This window comes from Electrona antarctica, assembly GCF_951216825.1.
Source record: "Electrona antarctica genome assembly, chromosome: 3".
Taxonomy (NCBI): domain Eukaryota; kingdom Metazoa; phylum Chordata; class Actinopteri; order Myctophiformes; family Myctophidae; genus Electrona; species Electrona antarctica.
The window spans coordinates 14,120,170-14,141,982 of NC_136808.1; the positions used below are offsets into that span (position 1 = coordinate 14,120,170).

Sequence of the window (21,813 nt, forward strand, 5' to 3'; positions counted from 1 at the left end):
GGCATATCCGGTCAGTGGCATTTTTCTATTGCCCTGATCTGTAGGTTGCAGTATTCAGTGAATAGAGGTTTCTCCATATGCGGACATATTTTATTTTATACACACCAAGTGGATTTTATACAAAGGTGTGTTCTGAAAGGCTTCCCACAGCGCAGGGAAGGCTTTCAACATCATGAAACCGCCTTTGTTTTCGTGACTAGTGAAAGTCGCTTTTTTATTTGACTAAAGTGTAGACACGTAAACCACAGTGATGTAAATATAGGTTTTCAATGTAATGGGTCCCGGGACCCAGGGGTGGTCTTTTAGATGGTTCCCAGGGACCTTTTAGACGTTAGACTAGAGTACAGTACTGAGTACAGTATTGCATCCCATGACCCCTGGAGGGTGACATGATTGCGTTCTTTCTACCTGGTCAATGAGGAAATATATAGTCCATGGCATAGTATTAGGAGAGAACTTGCTAACGCTGTGGACCAGAGCTAATGTGCACGCATGCGCATGCACACACACACACACACGCACACGCACAAACGCGCGCACACACACACACACACACACACACACACACACACACACACACACACACACACACACACACACACACACACACACACACACACACACACACACACACACACAGCAGCAGTATACGACCGTAGGCGCTGCCTGCAGGATCAATACGGTGGGCAAGAAAGCTTTTAGAAAACACCCATATTCTCACACATCACCAACACACACACACGCACACACACAGGTTCGTATTACTATTTTTGTGAGGACAAAATCTTAGGACAGCATTGAAAATAGCAGAAGAATTGCAGATCTACTGTATACTGTACAACACCGCGACAACATAGTGGATAGCTAAAGTATAGAATATGGGTTTTGGATAAAAGATATGCAAAGTAACTTTTCAAACGTAAGTTTTCAAATAATTGTAGTGAAGTAAAAATTATAGTGAAGCACAAGTACCTCAATGTTTTACTGGGAACCCCTTTTGGTGTTAGCATTATGTTATGCTTTGAAAAATAGCAGATCTACAAGCTCATAGCGCACCACCGAGTGGCGCACTACGAGCTTGTAGGTCTGCTATTTTTGAAAAATCGAAGAACGACTAACATAGAAACATAGCTTTTTCAGAAAACTGTCAGTATGTAGAAGACATTTTTAGAATCTGATCTCAGGTCAAAATGGGTTAAGTACAGCACTTGAGTAAATGTACTTAGTTACTTTCCTCCCCTGCCCAGAAGGCCCCCTGGCTAGTGGCTAGCTAGGCAGGTCCCAGACCACTCTGGGGCTATTTCAGGTACAGAGTGCTCTGTGCTTTGGGGTCTTGTCGTGTGGAGAGGGTGGTCCGCCACCAAACATCTGTTCCCTTCACCTGCAAACCACAATAGGGCCCCTGCGAGACCCCGGAGGGCCGTTGACCGCCCCCCCGGGGCCATAGAGGGGCAATCTGCCTCTCAAGGAACAAGCAAGGCTTTTTACGGAAACACGGTCAGCGGGACGAGCACTTAGTCCTCGGGGCTCGCTGGGCGGCCTGCAGGCTGTGAGGCGATATGAGTGGGGAAGGACGGGGCTCTCACGCTCGCCTGAGGGGTGTCACGAGAATGTCATTCATTCTCGTTCTGGCGGGTGGCTGGTGGCACGACTCTTTCCTTGTAGGAAACAGGCAAATAAGGAAAGCAAAAATACAGAAGACACTGGAAGACATTCAAGATTCAGGATTTGTATTTTTCCAGTGATGTTCAGCATTGATCAGCTTCAAGCTACAGTGTACAAGTCCACAGAAGATGAATGCATGAACAAGCTTTTCTACATCCTGCTGAGACATTATGGGCTCCATTTTCGTGACCGCTAAACCCCTTATCCCTAAACTTCTTTGCCTTTTTTTACTATTTTGCTAAACATTTTTGAATAGTTAAAATGGCCAGTCTACAAGCTCACAACGTGTCAATGTAGATTGGCTAGTTGAACTATTCAAAATGTTTTTCAAAATAGTATAAAAAGGCAAAGAAGTTTAGGTATAAGGGGTTTAGCGGTGACGAAAATGGAGCCCTATGTCCTTTAAGGACGTATGTATGCCGACTTTGTAATTGTGTTAATGTGGCTAAAATTAAAAATTCAGTTCTGAGTCTATGACTATGCACCCAACCTGTGTTGTGTTTTTTACAAGCTTGTGAGCTTGTAGATCAGCTATTTTTGCTATTTGTTTTGTCATACTAAGTATATACAGTTATAGTTAGTATGCACTAGAGCTTGACCCCTTACGCGAGTGCTAAATCGCTCTCTCGTTTGAGTAAAGTGGTCATGCCCGCTCCTCCTAGGGGATAAAGTACAGTTTTAGACCGCAACGGAGGGGCGCCGTCTCAAGCGAAGCCACGAGAGACACCACTGAACGCGCTAAAGCGTGCGAGTTGCCGTGTCGAATGTTGCGAAGTTTGCTTAGCGGACTCAGCCCCGTTGGAGTTGCAATCCGATAGTAAATCATGTTCTGGCGAGAGAGCGTTTCCCCCTGACTGCCACTCAAAGTGGCTACTGGCCAATCACAGCGCATCCTTGCACAAGTGCACTGGCCAATCACAGAGCGTCCTTACTCAAGCGCGACGGCGATTCCACACTCGCACCCCTTACTTATATACGTATTTGACTGGAGTCCCCCAGGGCTCTATACATAGTATACATGGTTGGCTCCTTTTTCCCCCTCTGCACCAAATCTCTCTGCTGAAAATAGCCGCTCCACAAGCTACAACGTGACATGTGAGCTTGAAGATCTATTTTCATTGAATGTCTGCCCCAGAAGGTACGCTAGCTAGGGTTTACGTGGTTACTTACGTTGACTAACTTTCTTTGCAAAGTCTTCAAATAACAAAAGCATTCTCCTAGACACCTATACCTTGACATAGTCGTGATTTAGAAATGAAATGCCATGACCTTTACATGGCCTGTCCATTTCCTTCAGTCAGATGACAGCCTGATAGCCAAGGCTATCACACAGACGAGGAGAACAGCCTTTTATGTTGGCCGGACGGCCCATTCTCTTAGCCCAGACTCATGTCTTATTAATCCAGGAGCGATTGTCTCTGCCTTGTTTTAGTGCCGCACGATGCTTCTTCCTTCTTTCCGAAAGGGATGGCTCACTGGGATTAATATTTTAAACTGCAAAATAAATGAAATTACCCGCCAGAGCCGGTGCTGGGGGTCCCGCGGGACGGGGGCTATAGCACTCAGGGCACTTTGGGCGCCCTGCACTCAGCAGGCAGACAGTGAGATCAGGGCCAATGAAGCGGAGCGGAGCGGAGCATAGGAGAGCAGAGCGGATCACTGTGAGGCCTGATGTGTCTGAACAAAGAGTCTCATTCTCCATCTCTCTGTGTCTCTCTGTGTCTAAATACCAGCAGCCCCCCCCCCCCCCCCCATAGGGTTGGCTGATACAGACACAAGCAAATACCTCCATATTGATAGTGTGACCACAATATCGTATTGTGAATACTTTATTTTTTATCAAATGTTTTATTTTTATTTTTAAATAGCAAAAAAAATAGCCAATCTACGTGTTCACAAAGTGCTGCATTGTGACACGTGAGTTATTACATTTTTGTAAAGGCCTTGAATTCAGGAAGATCCTCTGTGCAGCCCTCCTTGGATTACAATGTGAGGTTTTTGAGTGGTGTAAACCACTCCTACAACTGGCTTTTTTGAGTGGTGTAAACCACTCCTACAACTGGCTTTTGTGTGCATAAAAAAATGACCATGGTTGCTATGTTCAAAATAATTTCTGACGTAATTAAATCACACCCGGGTGAACTGGATGACCGTAGCAACCGTGGTCATTTTCTCTGCACAAAAACAGCCAGTTGTGAAATCACATCCGGGTGTGAGGCTAAATAATACCTTACCTTATATAATACCTTAGACATTACGTCAGACCACAGCTGATCATGCTATATAAAACCTTACACCACTCAGTTCACACGGGTGTGATTTTTTAATATATATATATAGATAGATAGATAGATAGATAGATAGATAGATAGATAGATAGATAGATAGATAGATAGATAGATAGATATACAGTGTATATATATTTATATATATAGAGAGAGAGTTTTGACACCCCCTCTATGGGGTTTCCAATTGTAATGACTCCACACTGACCACACAGACCCACATGATGCCACAATCTCAGGGGTCTGAGTTTTACGACTGGTTGCAATCTCTACTCTTTTGTCTAGTATTTTACTGTTTTCTAATAGTTTACTATAATAATCCTTCCTGCATCTCCTTACAATATTTGTTATCTTATTTTTGAGTGGTGCAAACCACTCCAACAACTGGCTTTGTACCCGTGTACCTGTGTTTGTACCAAAAAAACGAGCATGGTTGCTATGGTTAGTATGTGACGTATGTGACGAAAATCAGTATGAAAATAGAGACATGGTTACTATGGTCACTGACATTACGTCAGACCACAGCTGATCAGGCTATATAAGACCTTGCACCACTCAGTTCACACGGGTGTGATTTATTATTTATACATATAGTTTTACTTATGCCTCCAAAAAACAAAAGAAAATCTCCAGGAATTCAAGGCTTCCTGGGTGAATATGGGGGTGAACTACAGTAGCTACACATTTAAAACCAGGAAAAGACTACAGTTATATCATGCCACAGTAATATATTATTATAATATGCAAAATCCCATACGATAGTTTCATATCACGATATAATATTGATATATTGCCCACCCCAGCCACTCTCGTCTCTCAAGGTCTTGTCCACTTCCATTCCTACAGACTGCATGTTATGCACACTTCCATTCCTACAGACTGCATATGCACTTCTGCTCAAATGTAATAATGACACTTGCATGTAAACATGATTGAGGAGACATCTATTAATAATGACTTGTGAACAGGAGAGAGGCCAATTTATGTGCTTACCACACGATAAAGGGCCCACCTATATATTATTCAAAAACGAAAGAAAACATTCCTATTGAAACTGAATAATTGGAGCGTTGGCAGGTATGAAAGGGGAAGTGACAAAATGGGGTTGGCAAGATGATGAAATAAAAAAAATACTATAATACTAATACTGTTATTGCTGCTATAAGTGCCCTCATATGATTGGACAATATACGGTGACATCACAATATGTGTATGTCCTGCGCTCTTCTGATTGGATAATATCCTATAGGGGGCTACCACACTCGCAATTTCCCAGGATTGCATCTTTCTCGTTTCTATGTAGTCAGCTGGTCCTGATGCTCAACCGACATTATACGCCTATCAGGCATTAGACCCTCCTAAGACTATAATAATCAGGACATTGACAGCCAAAAATGGATTTCTGAGGAGATAAAACAGGCACGGACATTAACCTATATTTGGAAGAACAGGACACGTATGATATTGAAATATTAGAAATTCGCCACAGGTCGAAAAGGTTCTTAACACTTTGTCATATTGTGAAAATCTTAGATGTGGTCACTTTTATCACTTTATAAATGTGTTGAAATGCTCCTGTCCATTTGTACTCAGGACTCGTGGTACGCGACGACATGAACAACTACATCAGTCAGTACTACTGTGAAGCAAGTAGTGGTAAGTGACCATCTACAGCAGTGATTCTCAACCTGTCGGTCAGGACCTCTAAGGTGTCCTCACAGGAGTTTGGGGGGGTTGTGAAGTGACAATATATAAAGTCTCAGCACCAACCGATGAGGCAGTATTGCTTTGTTTTCAAAATAGGCCTATAAGGTTTTCTTAATTTCTTGAAAAATTTATATTTTTAATTTCCTGAAAAATGAACATTTTGGAGAGTCTTACACTTATTTTAACTTTTTGATTGATTGATTGAATGAATAGTTTATTAGACAGAATGTATAAACAGCAACAGAGTACAGTCAAACACTCGGGATAGCACCAAAAAAATGTAGACCCTATAACTGCCTATAACCTTTAATTGCATATCTTCATTTATTCTGTGAAATCAGTTTCGCTGCTTAGTCTCAATTTAGAAATAATGTGATTTATTTTTTAAATGTATTTATTTTATATGAATTAGTTTTAAAAGCCCAGTGTGGTTTGCCAGTGTTGCAACACTAATCCCTCATTGTTCCCTTCTGTTCCAGACACGGTGGCGTCTGTGGCAGGGCCAGCCAGGGTGATCACCACGGCGGCCATCGACGTCCACCTCCCCAACCTGCAGAACCCCGTCCAATCAAACCCTCTCCTGGTCGTGGAGCGGGCGGGCAGCGCCGTGAGTGACGCCTCCACCAGCGTATGTGGCTGCTCCAGTGGCAGCCTGACGCCCCGCCCCCACAGCGCGAGCACCCTCAGCGTGAGCACCCACACGCTGGGGTCGTCCACAACGGACTGCGCGGGAACCGCTGCACGGGAACCCACCTTGAACTACGCCAGCAGGGCTTCGCAAACCTTTCAACTCCAGACTCAAAGGACACATTTGGTATCTCCACCCCGGGACCCAAACATAATACAATACATTATGAATTAAAGACGTCGTGAAATGACAAATAAAACGGTTTACACACTTTTAGAGCATGTCTGTGGTCATAATGGACATATACCTAACAATAGATGGCAAAAACAATTAATCCATTCATGTATTTTTATATCAAAAGTCCCTAAATGGCCAATCTTAATTACTTCCTGTAAACAAAAACATGCTGTGTGATGACATAGATAAGACTGTATTAATATAAATTAATCTTGATTTCGTCCACCTGTGTGATTAATGTCCCCGCGCTTTGGACCTTTGGTGTGTCGGAAAAGTGTGCGCACCCCTAGGCGATCAACCAGCACTGGTCGATCGGCTAATTATAATATTTTAAAAAAATGAATTGAAAAATATTTTTTAAGTCCTGAAAAATCTTGTTTTTATGTATTATCTTTTGGAAATAATAATTAGGTTTTTGTAGGAAACATAAAAAGGGATATATTCCACAGACTTGACGCTCCTTAGACGTCCACAGACTTGACGCTCCTCAGCCCCCAGTTGGACCACAGGGTAAACATCTCCAACCGTAGGAAGGAACCACGGGGGAGTACTGTGGCCAGGTCAGGGGTGGCTGTGTACTGCTGCAGACTAAATCCACCTGCAGGGCGGTGCCACTGAACCCTCCCTAGAGTATCAGTCCTGTGGCAGGCCAGATATTCCTGCCAGATGTGTAGGTTCCTGGTTTTGGATTCAACACATGATGCAGGAAAACACATGATTTATATTGTACACCTGTTTGGCCTAGATCTGATCTTTTTCATTGTAAGCATGTTAAGTGCTAGAGCTCTTCACGGACCTCCCAATTCCGAAAATACCCGAGACCCGCACATGCAGGTCGGATGTGTGTTTTATGATAATCACTCGGGCCGGGTAAGAATCGGCCGTATATCCCATGGAACTCGGATCTGTCTATCATTATGTGTAATGCCTGAGTGGATCCGAGAAGACCCGTACTACTGTGTGACCGTGTGTGTGGCGCAAGGCCCCAGTGAGGCTCTCCAACGTTGAAGCACTGGGCCCTAGTGGTAAGAGGAGGGACTTCAGGCGGACCCGTGGAAGTATGACGAGAAAACCCCGTGCAGCTGGGCTTTTACGTTGAGCGCGCCAAATGTTGGTGCCCAAATCGAAAAAAGGCGGAAGTAGACGATCCTTCCGGGTGCTTCAAAACGCCATTGAGCAACTTCCACTGGGGGCGGAGCTTCGCGCCAGTTCAGTCTCTATCATTCTTTATACTCTATGGTGTGGCGCGACAGCGACGCACTGCACTGGTGAAATAGAAATGCAATCAAGTGCTGTTAAACTTCTGCAGCCGTGCAGCGCAAAGAAGTTGAGCTATGCAATGCATAGGTAGCGTAGGGCCATAGACCACTACCTGCGAGGCTGATTTGAATTGAAAACGCCGGCGTATACGGTATAATCATGGATTACTCATCGGGTCTCGGAATCTCGGAAATGATCGGATCTCGGAACAAATTGTCACGGGTTCACTTGGGCTCAGTGCCGTCATTTGAAAGAAATCTCGGAACGGGTCAGAATCTGACCAAATTGTCACAGGTCTATTCAGGTTTGGTTTTCTTATTGAATTAATATGAAAATGTTTTCTGAACGGGTCGGAATCTAATGGAATTTCACAGATCCATTTCGGATAGGGACCTTTTCTTTTTACCCGTGAAGAGCTCTATTAAGTGCTCCTTTAAGAAGATACTGTTACTGTAGATAGGCCTACTTACAGTATTGGTCCTCACTCATGTTCATTAGAAGATGGCACAATTTCAGGCTACTTGCTCTGTGTCTCATTGATGGGTTATTGGCAGTTCAGAAACATGCCTACAAATGGCATCATCACCAATCCTTGGTGAAGTCATCAAGTTTGTGTCAAGTTATAGAGCATAGCAGTGGGCGTGTTTTTCTTGTTTCCACTGAAAAATCGGCCATTTGTTTTCATCCTTTCTCTTCCTGGAAGTTTAAAATGACCAAACCTGCCTCCTGATTCATTGCCAGGTTTCTGAATTGTCCACAGAGTATTAGTGAAGACCTAAGATAAGGTTGAAAATGGGTGAAGTGCTCCTTGAAGGAAAACGAAACACATTGTTTTGTTACTGTATACAATTACTCTTATTGTATAGACAGTAGAGCTGGTTGCATACTGAAATCATTTTTTTCCACACAAAAAAGCAGACAACAAAAATGGAAAACAAACACATAGCCTACAAGCACAGGTCCTACAAAATTGCCATCCGACTAGTAGTGTGTAATTATTTTTAATTGAACCCATTTCGATGCATTTGTTTTTATAAAAAGGTTTGTTTGTTCAAGGGCCTTAATGCCTACTTTATACTGCAACGGTGTCCCTTGCCACAAGCCAAATAGTCTCGCGTAGCCAGACAACTATTCCACAATCTCCGAATGGAAGCATTTGTAAAGTGCGAGAGGCAACAGTCTGGCAACGCGAGACTACAAGCCAAGCTACAAGCTAACAACGCATCGCGATTCGCGACAGATTATTACATGTTAACAATCTGTCGCGATGCAAGGTAACAATCTGGGGTGCATGATGTGTTTGGTCCACGTGTCTTAACGGCACCTTAGTCCAACACATGTGTCTTAACCGGCACCTTAGTCCAACACATGCATGGATGGTTAACTCACCCATGGCTCCCGACATGTGTTGCCAGTTAAGACACATGCATTGCCGGTTAAGACTCACCTATGGCTTCCCTGTGAGGTTAGGGTTTTGGGTAGGGTTTCAGACTAATGACTGCTAGTACGTCAGACCAAACACATGCACCCCTGTAGGGGTCGTGCAATGGCGTTTAAATTAGCAGAAGACTACTTCAGAAGTCTCTCACAAGTCGTTTCCAGAAAAGCTGGCTCTTTTACTTTCTGTACAACCTACCTTGAGGCATCCAAGTAAACAAAAATACCAGAATTATAGCACAACATCCCCAACAACATGGGGACTGGAGTGATGGTGCTCTCATCAGCAATTCCTATTATGACTGAGACAAAAAATACTTAACCTTAAGTGAAAAGAAACCAGAAAAGGGGCCATTAGTCACTAACTCAAGCCAACTTTCCTAGTATTTTAATACTCTTTCTGATGTTTTGAGCTCTGAACAGTGTGTGGAAGTGGCTTCTGTTTTTGACTTTGACCTTATAACGCACATTGTACAGTATCTGTCCCAAACGCCACAGGGTACATTAGACTGGAAGCCATGTCAACCAAGGTTATAGTTATAAAAGCTTACAATTTGTCACGTCATGTTGTGAGCTTGTAGATTGACGATTTTCACTATTTTTGAACATGTTTGACTTTTCTTTTACAATACTGTAGATACAGCACAGTACAGTGCACAAATCGACTGAATAAAGACATTTATTCTTACTTTTTTTTTTTTTTTTTTTAAACATACAGTATTGTTATCATTTGTTGTAAATCCTTGTTTTTATTTCCGTTTGCTAATGTTTCTTCAATAATGTACTTTTCATTATTTCGTTTAGTGAACTATAATAACATTGGTGCAAACAACAATCAGATTCTTACATTTCTCTTTCTGGCACAAAATTATGGATGTTTGGGATGAAATCACAGATTTATTTTACAGTATTATTCTTTTCTCTTAAAGTTAAGAGGGTTGACTACATGTGTGTGGGTATATTGAGAAAGAATGTCAGTGGATTATGTAAGACACCAGATTGGAGTACTTGTGTAGCATGAACCTTTAAAGAAGTACTGTACAGTAAAGTACAGAAGTACAGTACAGTATGCCCTGAATGGCAAGCCAATTATTTGCACTTTAATGTTTACACATGGTTTTGTAAACTTAGAGGAACGAGTTACCAAATGTAGGTGCTGTCATTCGAATAAAAAATAAATTGAAAAAAACAAAACAAAAAAACATGTTAATTTACATTTTTAATGTGACTTTTGTAATATGCTTTTTTTTATTTACCTTGTTGTAATAAAGTCAACATCATAGTCATCATTGACAGTCACCAAAGCACCATAGTCAACACCAAAGCCATTAACATAAATAGTACCAGTATAGCATGTTGTTTTTCATGGTTTGACAGACTAACATAACTTATACCGAGACTTCCACCTTTAATACATGTATAACACAATCAGCAGGACACAGCAGGGAATCGAACCAACCCCTAAGTTCTTTTGCTTTTTGAGTTATTTAGGTTGAAGAAAGAAGATTAACAAGAACTTGGGACTAAAATAATAACTAATTTGGATCCATTGGAAGTTGGAAAACAGGTGCTTTTTTTCCTTTTACATTTCCTGTAAAGTAACCGTTTTGAACATACAAGGTTTCCACCCGACAGTGACAATATACCGTCATATAATAATCACATACTAGACTACTGTCATCATGAGAAATGTAATTACTATTCCTATTTGCATATCACGAGACATTTCAATTATTTAGGGTAATTAACATTGAAAGACCTGTCACGATGACTAATTGGCCATGTCATTGTAAATGGTAAGGGAGAATTAAATTTCATATAATTAATTCAAAAGATACAGACTACTGTACCATTTTGTTGCTTGTTAAATGTTTACAAGTGTAATTGTTAAACAGCAATTAAGGCTCCAAGCAAGCAATCAATACAATTAAGTACTGAAAGTAATTAAGTAATTCACGGTAGAAGATTTACTGCCAACCAAATCCCTGTGGGGAACTTGTTTTGTGATTTTATTTTTGAGTGGTGTAAACCACTCCTACAACTGGCTTTGTTAGTCTGTCTGTCTGTGCTCAAAAAATGAGCATGGTTGCTACGGTCACCCAGTTCAACCGGGTGTTATTTCATTATGTCCGACATTACGTCAGACCACAGCTGATCAGTCTATATAAGACCTTACACCACTCAGTTCACACGGGTGTGATTTTTTAGAAACAAAAGACTATCACTGACTTATGCCCAGTACATTTGTACTACGTTGAGAAACATTTGCCACCCTTTTAACATTGCCCTACTATAGCGCCACCAGGAGGCTGATTTACGCCGGTTTTAGTCAGACGTTTCATATTCCCTCTCCTGATTGGTGCATTCCGAACATTGCTGCCCCACAATAACCTACATGACCTGGCGGAGACTTGTACTCCGAAGAGTACATAAAACACAAACATTAAATGTCATTGACAGACAATGAATGGAGAATTTACATCATATATAGACAAGCAAGTCGGCTATTTTCGTCCTACACAAAGATTACATTCCTATTGACAATGAATTGAGAATTACGTCATGTGTCTGAGCAAATCTGTATTTTTGTTAAATTCCTATTGACAATGAATGGAGAATTTACGTCATATGTGTCTGAGCAAATCGACACGTTACCTTATGATGATGTACGATGATAAGAGCGCCCCTCACTTCACACGGGTGTGAAGAAAATAATTATTGGAAAAAAATAGTTAACTGCAGTGCTATAGTGATAGCGATTGCAAACAATCAGGTAGCCTATCAGGTCGAAACGCGTCTGTTGCTTGTCCATGAGAGGTAAATCAACCATGTGAAAAGGACATATGTGCTGGCTACTTAATTTCTATTACGTCTTTGAGCCCTGCACCAAAAGACTTTCATCTAATCTGGAATGTGCGGGCCTTCTGCTTTTGCAGATATTTACTCTCAATTCATTATTGGCATTAATGCCAATAGGTTGCTACAGCGACCAATTTCCCATATTAGGGACATCAACAGGCGTAGGCTTCCCTGATTGGCCAAACCCAACTTGCCGGTTTTGTGCTGTACCAATTTAAGTGTTGGTGTGGACACCTGTACTCCATTCTGTCACGGAGAAAGATGAGGAATCCCGCTTTTTGGTGTATGTGACTATTTGCCTTGTTTATTTACTGGAGTTCATGCCTACTCTGCATATTCTGATTGCAGACTTGTAAGTCGATCTGGATAAATTGTGGATTGCCTACGTTTTGTCCCTGGTTTCTCACATGTTGGCTTTGAGTGACATCTGTGCCGCTGTACCCTCATAAGGCCTCGGACAGCCCGACATTCTTCCACGGAGCGAGACGTGGAGAATCACTTTTTGTCTGTGTGTTGTCCACGTTACGTGTGTCAAATGTTGAACTGGATGGTGCATCTTAAAGGAGGACCGAAGCGAGCGTGCCACGCCGCGGTGACCGTCGGCCACAAGGTTTACTCCTTCGGGGGTTTCTGTACGATGGAGACGTATCGCTACGACAGAGGACACATCGACGTCCACGTCTTCAACACCGTGTCCCTGAGCTGGACCAAGTTACCCCCAGTGAAGAGCAGAAGAGCAACCAGGCGGCGCTCTCGTCCACTGCTTACACCAACCACCGGAAGTGGAGGACGAGAGCGCCCCCTGGACATTCCCTCCATGCGCTACGGCCACACGGCTGCACTGACGGAGGACGTTATCTACCTCTGGGGCGGGATCGTAGACAGCGAGGTAGAGGAATACTGCAATGTGCTTTACGCGTTCCACGTCGACACGCACAGATGGTTCAAGCCCAGGATTTCCGGGACTGTTCCCGAGACGAGGCGCAACCATTCTGCCTGCGTCTTGGGGAAGGTCATGTATATCTTTGGAGGATTCAATGAGCGTACCAGATATACTAACAACATCTACAAGTTGGACACCACGACAATGGTCTGGTCTTTAATTAACAGCAGGGGAACTCCGCCACCTGTCTCCGAGTGTCACTCTGCCACCATCATCGGGACAAAAGTGTTTGTGTTTGGAGGCCAAGCGAGCAACATCTACTACAATATCAGAGTGTTTGACACAGAGACGAACAGTTGGCTGAGCACGCCTTCTGCACAGATTCTTCCAGAGGGACGCGAGTGTCACTCAGCCTTTGCTTACAATGGAGAGCTGTACATATTTGGTGGCCAGAATTGTCGTCTGCATGAGATCTTCAATGACCTGTGGAAATTTAATCCGGAGACCTTCTCCTGGAAGAACGTTGAGCCCAAGGGGTTAGGCCCGTGTTCATGGATGTATCGGATGTGCTGTTGCATGGTGGGAGATCGTATCATCCTCTTTGGGGGAAACACAGATGATCTGTACGTCTTAGACTTAAGTCCTAGCCTGAAGGCGTTGTGCAAGCTTGCAGTTATTCAGTACGGTCTGGAGCAGTCAGAACTCCCACATGACATCAGGTGGGAACTGGCAGCCATGACTACCAACGGCAACAAGAAGAAACGAAGAAGAAAAAATAAAAAGATAATAGAAGTTACAGGGAACGGGACAGAAGAAATGGAGAGACGAGGATATCGGCAACCTTCAAAAGTGGGATGACCATATGTTTCACGCACCGAAACCGGGACCAATTAGATTTTTTTGTTACCCTTACAAGACAAATGGAAAAATCATTCCATGCACAATATTTATTAATTACAAAACCCAAAGATATATTACATCTAAAGGACGGAAAAAGCACCTATTTCAAAGGCATTGGATTTGTCAAATACATGTAAGGCAGGATTCTCATTGACATACGGTAGACATCTTGTAGGTACAATATTACTTTAAGTAGTTATTGTCATTTTTTTGTTTAAGGCAGGATTCTCATTCTAATAGATATCTTGCAGGTATAGCTGTACGTTCTGTAGTTATTGTTTAATTGTTTCAGCCAGTGTGTCAACTTGATTCTCAAGTGATTACTTCTTCAAAGCCGCAGTCATCTCTGGAACAGCCTAAAAACCAGAACATAGACAAAAAGAAAATAATGCATTTTTGAAAATAAATAAAATAGAGCTGTGCAACAAAAAAGGTCTAAATATAATCGATCATTTTCTGTTTCCGTCTTAAATTAGTTTGTGTCTTGCATGTTTTTGTTACTTAGGCTTGTTTTTCTTGACCACAATGTTAACATTAGATATCAGGTTATTCAGACAGATGCTAGGTTTGCCTGGTATCCTACAGGTTCAATGTACAGATTATTATTTTTGATAGTATATTGTTTAGACTTAAGCTAGGTTCTTTGTTTCCTCATGATCTTAGTTTACTGAGGCTATTAATATACTGTCTCTCTGCATTAATGTATGTGATTGCCTTGCTTATTGTAAGTTGCGCTGGTTAAGAGCATCTGCCAGTGCTGACAGGGGGAAATAATGGCTTTGGCTCCATACTGTATATGTGCTGTCCAGTGTGTCCAACGATCGCACAACCCATTAGGCCATTTTAATATAGGATAATCGATCAATAATCTATCCATATTTTGGGCATGTCATCATTTATATCCATCTATATAATATATAATTCCATTAATCAAATTGATGGAATAATCACGAGAAAATAATTGATAGCTGGCAGCTCTAAAATAATGTGTTTTTTCATTTTGTCATTTTGAGCAGTTTAACATTTATCAGTTTGTAAAGGAGTTATGGGAGACAGGTGAAGTGATAACCAGCGCGCGACGGATCTGCAACCTCCTATACCTAGTACTGCAACAATCAATTCAATGGAGTTTTCTAAAATACCAGCGCACGCCATGGAGAAGACCATGTAAATGTTGGTAGTTTATCATGTTGTGAGCTTGTAGGTTGTCTATTTTCAAATAGCCAATGTATATTTTTAAAGTGCTCATGTGGCCGCCGCCTAATAGTTTCTTCTTTTGGGATTGTTTTAATTGACCTTGTTGCTTATTTCTCTTGTAAAATCTGGCAAATGTGGCTGGCACATGTATCTGTCACTGCCACCTCTCTGTATTCATGTCCCAACTGAACCCTAACTCTCCCCAGGTCAACCAAGCATGTAAATGAAGAGACAAAAACTAAATCAATGTGTAATCTAACACCAGCCACTCGTGTTGAGCAGCTGTTAGGCTTTGCCTCTGATTTTGCTCAGTGGTACGGTGCCTACTGATAATAATGTGATTGATAAAAACAAGTTATCCAAACATACAGTATCGATATATATCGACAGCATTCTACACGTTTGCTACCAATTGCATCCATAACGTGCATAATACTGTCTTTAAAAGGAACAATATGGCTCATGTTTACGCCTCTGTTGCATAAAGTTGTCTATCTTCCTGTCACCTCTATAAGGGGCTGTGTCCACGGTGCTTTGGATAAACTTTCCAGAGACCTTCTTACTAAGCACACAGAGTTTTTCTTGACACCCACACAACCTTCAAACCTATCAACAACCGTTGTTAGGTTGTTGTTGTTGATGATGTGTCATCTGCGTTATTAGTACTAATAGCCTAGCTGCAACAACGGTAAAATCAAACCTGAGATTGATGAGCAGTGCTCCTCTCCAAAGGTTGAACTATTTTCTGTTTGAAGCGCCCAGGGTGCTCCACCAAAAATGGGGGCATATTAAAGCAATACTTAAATTCAACACCTTTTTAAGAGATTTGTGGCTGTATTATTTTCATTTCATTATTTATTTTCATAAAAATTCATGTCATCTATAATAGAGATTACATCGATTCTATACAACATTTTAACTCGCAGATTAATAGCAAATGACAGGTGAGGCCTAAATCATTCATATGAACTGAATTTGTCGATATATATCATCCAGGGCCAGTTTGATGAGGTGACACGAGCAGAACTTTAGAAGAGGCGAGACGGGGCCTACATTGCTTTTGGGATCTCTCCAGTGACGTGGGAGGTGGTGGCTGTCACACAGTGAATTAACAGTGACCATTATTACAGGCTTCTCTCAATAATTGAAGTGTTTTAATAAGGGCTCACAGGGAGTCACTTTAAGTGCATTAACATTACATGACCATTGTTTTCATTCCTATTCATTGATGGCAACGCATCCTAAATGTCATTAACCACTTAAGCCCTAATTTATGTTGTATGACAAATAGCAAAAACTGACACTCTACACAAGCTATACGTGCTTTAGTTTAGACCTTCTATTTTTAGGAATATTGTATTACGATTTCCGCCTACATGCCCAAAATAGGGAAGCTTGTATGTATAGACTGTAGGGGCATTCCGCTGCTGCTGTACTCCAACTGCTACCTACAGTTGGGTGCCACCGATATTGTCCCTTATCATTTGACCCATTTAGGCCTGACCTCAATTTAAAAAAATCCTTCTAAATCTTCCAGTTTTCTGAAATAAATATTTTCACGATTTTTCAAAAATAGCAGACCTACAAGCTCGTAGCGCGCCACTCGGTGGCGCGCTATGAGCTTGTAGATCTGCTATTTTTCAATAGCTAAATTATAACGTTATTATGTTTAAAACACCAAAAGGGGTTCCCGCCCAAAATGGGTTAACTGTCCTTTTGCGCAGATCACGCAAACCTCAGCAAAAAGAAAAGGACAATATCGATGGCCTCCAACTGTACCTTGACATGCCTGATACCTGCTGCTAAATGATGTCTCACTTGTATGTGAGACTACAGCATATGCACAACGTTTATGTTCTACTGTATGTCACTGTACTATGCTGCTGCACCTAGTGTATATTATATCTGATACTACATCTGCTGCTATTTTTAACTTCATGCATGTACAGTATCTTATACTATATTTTAATTTAACTACCTGATTAATTGCCTCTTTCATATCCAACCTACTTTTACAGTATATATTTCACTATATATATTGTTCATATATCAGCAGTTGAATCCGACCCGTTGTCTTGTTCTTTCCTTCCATTTCTAGTCATCTTCCCTTTCCCATTAACTACAAATGATGGAGCTTGTATGAAAAATAACTTTAACCAATTTTGGGCGGGAACCCCTTTTGGTGTTAGCATTATGTTGTGCTTTAGCTATTGAAAAATAGCAGATCTACAAGCTCATAGCGCGCCACCGAGTAGTGCGCTACGAGCTTGTAGGTCTGCTATTTTTGAAAAATGACTGACGACTGACATAGAAACATAGCTTTTTCAGAAAACTGTCAGGATATAGAAGACATTTTTAGAATCTGATCTCAGGTCAGTTGAAGGGAGCATAATGTTGCTTCTCTGCCTCTCACATGCTCACCTTGAACAGATCGGCCACTAAACCGTAGTCAGCCACTTGGAAGATGGGAGCCTCTGGGTCCTTGTTAATAGCAACGATTGTCTGCAAGAGAATACAAATAATACACATCTCTGTCAGAACATGTGAATACACATCTCTGTCAGAACATGTGAATACACATCTCTGTCAGAACATGTGTGTCACTGTGAAAATGGATCTCCACTGCAAGCTGCTGTTCTGAGCATTTCTTTGTTCACTTTAATTCTAGTTCGTGGCATTTACTCCCAAAACGTGCACTTGTGCAAGTGCTTGGGATAAATGGCTACATTGTACAACATTGTATGTTGAAAAGGTGCCTAACAGATAGTCTATAGTACAAGAGAACAAAGATTTTTCTTTTACACCAAAGACAAATCCAGGCTGGATTATGAACCAACAAGATAAGCTTTAATAACGGTTTGATCTCAGAACCTTTAGACCCTTTTAAACAAACCAGTCCAACCTCCATTGACAACTAGTTTAAAATTAAAGTCAGAAATATCTCAAAAAGTATCAAACATACAGTATTAGTGTGTTCCATCAATTGTGTCCAGCATGCATAGTGTAATGTGCTTCTGATTACGAGATCATTTTAACATATAATCTTTTAATCCATATTCACACCCAAAAGAACAGCATTGGGATCACTTTGATATCCGATCTGTGATCATACATACATTTAGTTTGCATGTTGAGCATAGTTTGTATCTCAGAAAACATTTTGTCAATAAGAAATATAAGTTTGATCAAATAATATCTCCAACACCCAAAATCCAAATGTGATCCACTCGGACAGGTACTAAAAGTGTTGAACGCTTTGGCCCTGGTTTGGAGAGAGAGAAGAGTTTGTATCAAAAGGAATATATTGTTTGCTTATCCTTCCTCTCAATCAGTTTACTTGGTCACCACTGCTTCAGGAGTTCAAATATTTCTACTCTTGTCTTTCTCTCCACCTCTCCTTATCACGCTCGCTGCCTCTCTCTCATTCTGCTCATCATCCAAACAGCCTTTTCTGGAGCAGGGCTCACTTGAAAATATTCATCTGACCTCTTAACGCAGCAGCCATGAAACACATTATGTGCGTTTTTCTGGAAACTGACTGTAATGGCTATTTTGTATTCTAATCACACACTCTCGTCCCCATTTCCTCCTTGCTGTGGAGGCGCGTTCTGTGCGTCATGCTTCGTCATACGCCGGTGTCGCGTGGTAATAAATAGCTGATCTACAAGGATGTTGTGAGCATGTATGTCGATTGTTTTGCAGAGTGACACCAGAGAGTATACAGTAATCACAGCAAAATCAAGCTCGGTTGACTGTCACAGCTGCCGATGTGTTACTCGCGTCGGGTTTATTATTAGGGGCGGAGATGAAATCATCACTTGATGACACACTGTAGTCATCACTGGCTTATAATATGGTTACAGCGTGGGAACAAAGTATCCACCGCATTCACTTAAGTTAAAAAAGTAGAAATCTCAGGATGTGGTCCTGTCTCACATTACAAGTCTTACCCAAGTCTAAATCTGAATAAATGTACTTGGTACTTGTACAGGATGCATTTACAGCGCAGATCAAATTAACCCTGCGTACAATAAGCCTCTCATGGTAGAAAACAGCTGGATATATGTTAAATCTCATAGAAAAAACAAATACAGGCTGGGGGGTAACAGATTCAGACCCTCCCAACACACACACACACACACACACACACACACACACACACACACACACACACACACACACACACACACACACACACACACACACACACACACACACACACACACACACACACACACACACACACACACACACACACACACACACACACACACACACACACACACACACACACACACACACACACACACACACACACACAGAAGCAGAGGGGATAAAACAGAGAATGAATTATACATGGCAGTTTAAAAAGCTTCTGAGGTTCTCTGTTCTGAAACATTCTTCTTAAGTGCACTGGATTACAACGGCTCTGAATCCACTCAGGACAACGTTGTCATGGCTACAGATTGTTCTCTTTTTTTTTTTTACATTTACATTTTTTACAAAGCCATTTTCATTGTGTGTTTCATTGTGGGTGCCCTCCATTACTTGTGACACTAGAAAAAGTGGGTCGACTTCTGGAAAAGAGTCTTGTGGCGGAAATAGCAGATCTACAAGTAAGCTTGTAGAGCTTCTGTTTTTGTGTACGATGAAGTATAAATTGGGCTTAAATGTAAATTTGTTTACAGTGTAATGCAAGAGATACAAACAACTAAGCAAGGGATAATGAATGGTGAGCCACTCATTGTTGAGAAATAAACCCCAACAGGGTGATTGGACCCTGAGATGAAGCGGGGGTCCAATCACCCTGAAGAACCCATTTGATAACCTACATTGTATAGTGTTCTCCTCACAATTTCAATCACTTCCAATGTGTCGGTTGTTTAACTTGTACCCTGTATGAGATCTCTCTCCTGATTGGATTAAATTAATATCCCAACCAAGTTTATTAAATAGCTAAAGAAACAGGGAGACCCCCCCTGGTACGGAACAAACACTCGCAAACTATAGCAATGATTATGAATGTATTTATGTATGTTGGAATTCAGTGGCATGCCTGTTCTACTTTTAAAAAACAAGCAAAAATCTGAAAGTTTCAGTTTGTTTTCATGTTACATTCAGTAAACGCCATCATAGTCAGAGCTCCAATAGTCATGTGATTGTGATAAACACCATGTGAACGACCCTCCTCTGAACAGAATTTAAAACATTTACAATCTACAGTATAAGCTCACTGCGGCGTGTTGTGGCTATATTCTTGAAAAGCCTACAGTATGAAATAGGGTTAAAGTGGTTAAACTGATGTTGATGCTACATTAACCAATTTCACTGTGGGGACCCCCTGGAAGCCCTTTGAGGACCCCTGGGGGTCCCCAGAACACACTTTGAGAACCCACTGCAGTAGTTCATCATGTGACAAACATGAAAGAGGGGACAGGAACAGCCCTCCCTCCCTCCGGGGGACGATGAGTGACATTAACTGCACTGAATAAAATAATCAACACCAAAATTAACTTAGCGATCCGACGCACGACGCCCAAAACTCCATGTAGTTATGCATGACTCGTTACAGTTTCAATTAGCATGTGTGTGTCCGAGTAGAAACACGGGTCTATTGGGAGATGATTCTACACATTTTACATTTTCTAACATCCTCCACATCCTGAGACCTGCACTGTTCGCAATTACAGTACATTCGACTGAAATGAGTGGAATATCATTAAATTTACATTGTTTGCTCTGACAACCTGAATTTATAAAAAATATGTTCAAATAGCACAGGGACAGTAACAAAATGTTATACAGTATAGGCCTACTGTTCTCGGCTTACCTGTGATCCTAGTTTACTGAGGCACTACATTGCATGCATTCTAGGTCAGTGGTTCCCAAAGCGGGGTCCGTGGACCCCCAGGGGTACTTGAGGGAGTTCCAGGGGGGACCCAGCTAAATGAAAATTTGGAACCAAATGGACCCTTATGGGTCTGTAACTCAGAGTGTTCCTAACGGGTCCATTTGGTTCCATTTGTACGCTCTCAGAGTTAAATTAGCATTGATTTTACAATATAAATTGGGGGTCCCAGAGATAGAAATGCTATTAAATGGGGTTCCATAGACTCCTTGAAATTAAACGGGTTGAAAATCACTGCTAGAGCCATACAAATCTTCTCTTATGGGGATCCCTGGCATATCTTTTCAAATGGGGGTCCGTGGGCTAATTAGAGTCAATTTGGGGGTCCTCGACATGAAAAAGTTTGGGAACCACTGTTCTAGGTGATAAGTGATTACCTTGCTTCTTGTAAGACGTTTTGGATAAGAGTCTCTAAATACCTAAATTGTACACTCTAAAATGTGGGTGGGGAAACAAAATCTGGTTCTGTCCTCAAAATGTATGAAAGTTGAGTTTGAAGCTGTGCAGATAATGAAATGAACCACATGAACACCATACCATCCCTATTCTGGGAGCAAACATTCAGTGAAACAATAGCCAATCTACAGTAGTTCTGCTATTTTTGGACAAACGCTTTGGTGGAAGGGGGGGGGGGGGGGGGGGAGGGAACCAAGTACAGACGAATGAAGAATGTTACCTTGCTGTCCTTCATTCCAGCCAAATGCTGAATGGCTCCTGATATGCCAACTGCAATGTACAGCTCCTATAAAACAACACAAATACATTAAACTATCACACATAGTCCAAAGCTCTAAATATAGCTCTAAAAGATTAAGACATACATTGTTTGGAATTTGATCAAAGGAAA

The 21,813-nt window shown here is 41.6% G+C and overlaps 2 protein-coding genes and 1 pseudogene across 3 annotated transcripts in view; 2 read left to right on the forward strand and 1 right to left on the reverse strand.

Annotated features, from left to right (window-relative positions):
- Nucleotides 1–7,140, forward strand: part of LOC306919655 (transmembrane protein 266-like) — an 87,948-nt pseudogene extending 80,808 nt beyond the window's left edge. The window contains exons 10-12 of the transcript in view: nucleotides 5,544–5,606; nucleotides 6,137–6,471; nucleotides 6,988–7,140. The product of the transcript in view is annotated as a transmembrane protein 266-like (transcript). The remainder of the gene's footprint in view (nucleotides 1–5,543; nucleotides 5,607–6,136; nucleotides 6,472–6,987) is intronic.
- Nucleotides 7,141–12,065: 4,925 nt separating this feature from the next.
- Nucleotides 12,066–13,835, forward strand: LOC306919948 (kelch domain-containing protein 3-like). Its single transcript, XM_079496523.1, has one exon. It carries the CDS (start codon nucleotides 12,614–12,616, stop codon nucleotides 13,817–13,819), a length of 1,206 nt encoding a protein of 401 aa, XP_079352649.1. The 5' UTR covers nucleotides 12,066–12,613; the 3' UTR covers nucleotides 13,820–13,835.
- Nucleotides 13,836–13,893: 58 nt separating this feature from the next.
- LOC306919950 (electron transfer flavoprotein subunit alpha, mitochondrial-like) overlaps nucleotides 13,894–21,813 on the reverse strand; it is a 32,503-nt gene continuing 24,583 nt past the window's right edge. Inside the window, exons 10-12 of the mRNA XM_079496525.1 lie at nucleotides 21,643–21,708; nucleotides 17,480–17,560; nucleotides 13,894–14,217 (exon numbers count right to left, since the gene is read on the reverse strand). Coding sequence (XP_079352651.1) covers nucleotides 14,182–14,217; nucleotides 17,480–17,560; nucleotides 21,643–21,708 — 183 coding nt within the window. The 3' untranslated portion in view covers nucleotides 13,894–14,181. The remainder of the gene's footprint in view (nucleotides 14,218–17,479; nucleotides 17,561–21,642; nucleotides 21,709–21,813) is intronic.

Bases quoted from the DNA above. Each gene is read 5' to 3' on its own strand.
- LOC306919948 (XM_079496523.1), top strand. From the start codon at position 12,614: ATGTTGAACTGGATGGTGCATCTTAAAGGAGGACCGAAGCGAGCGTGC.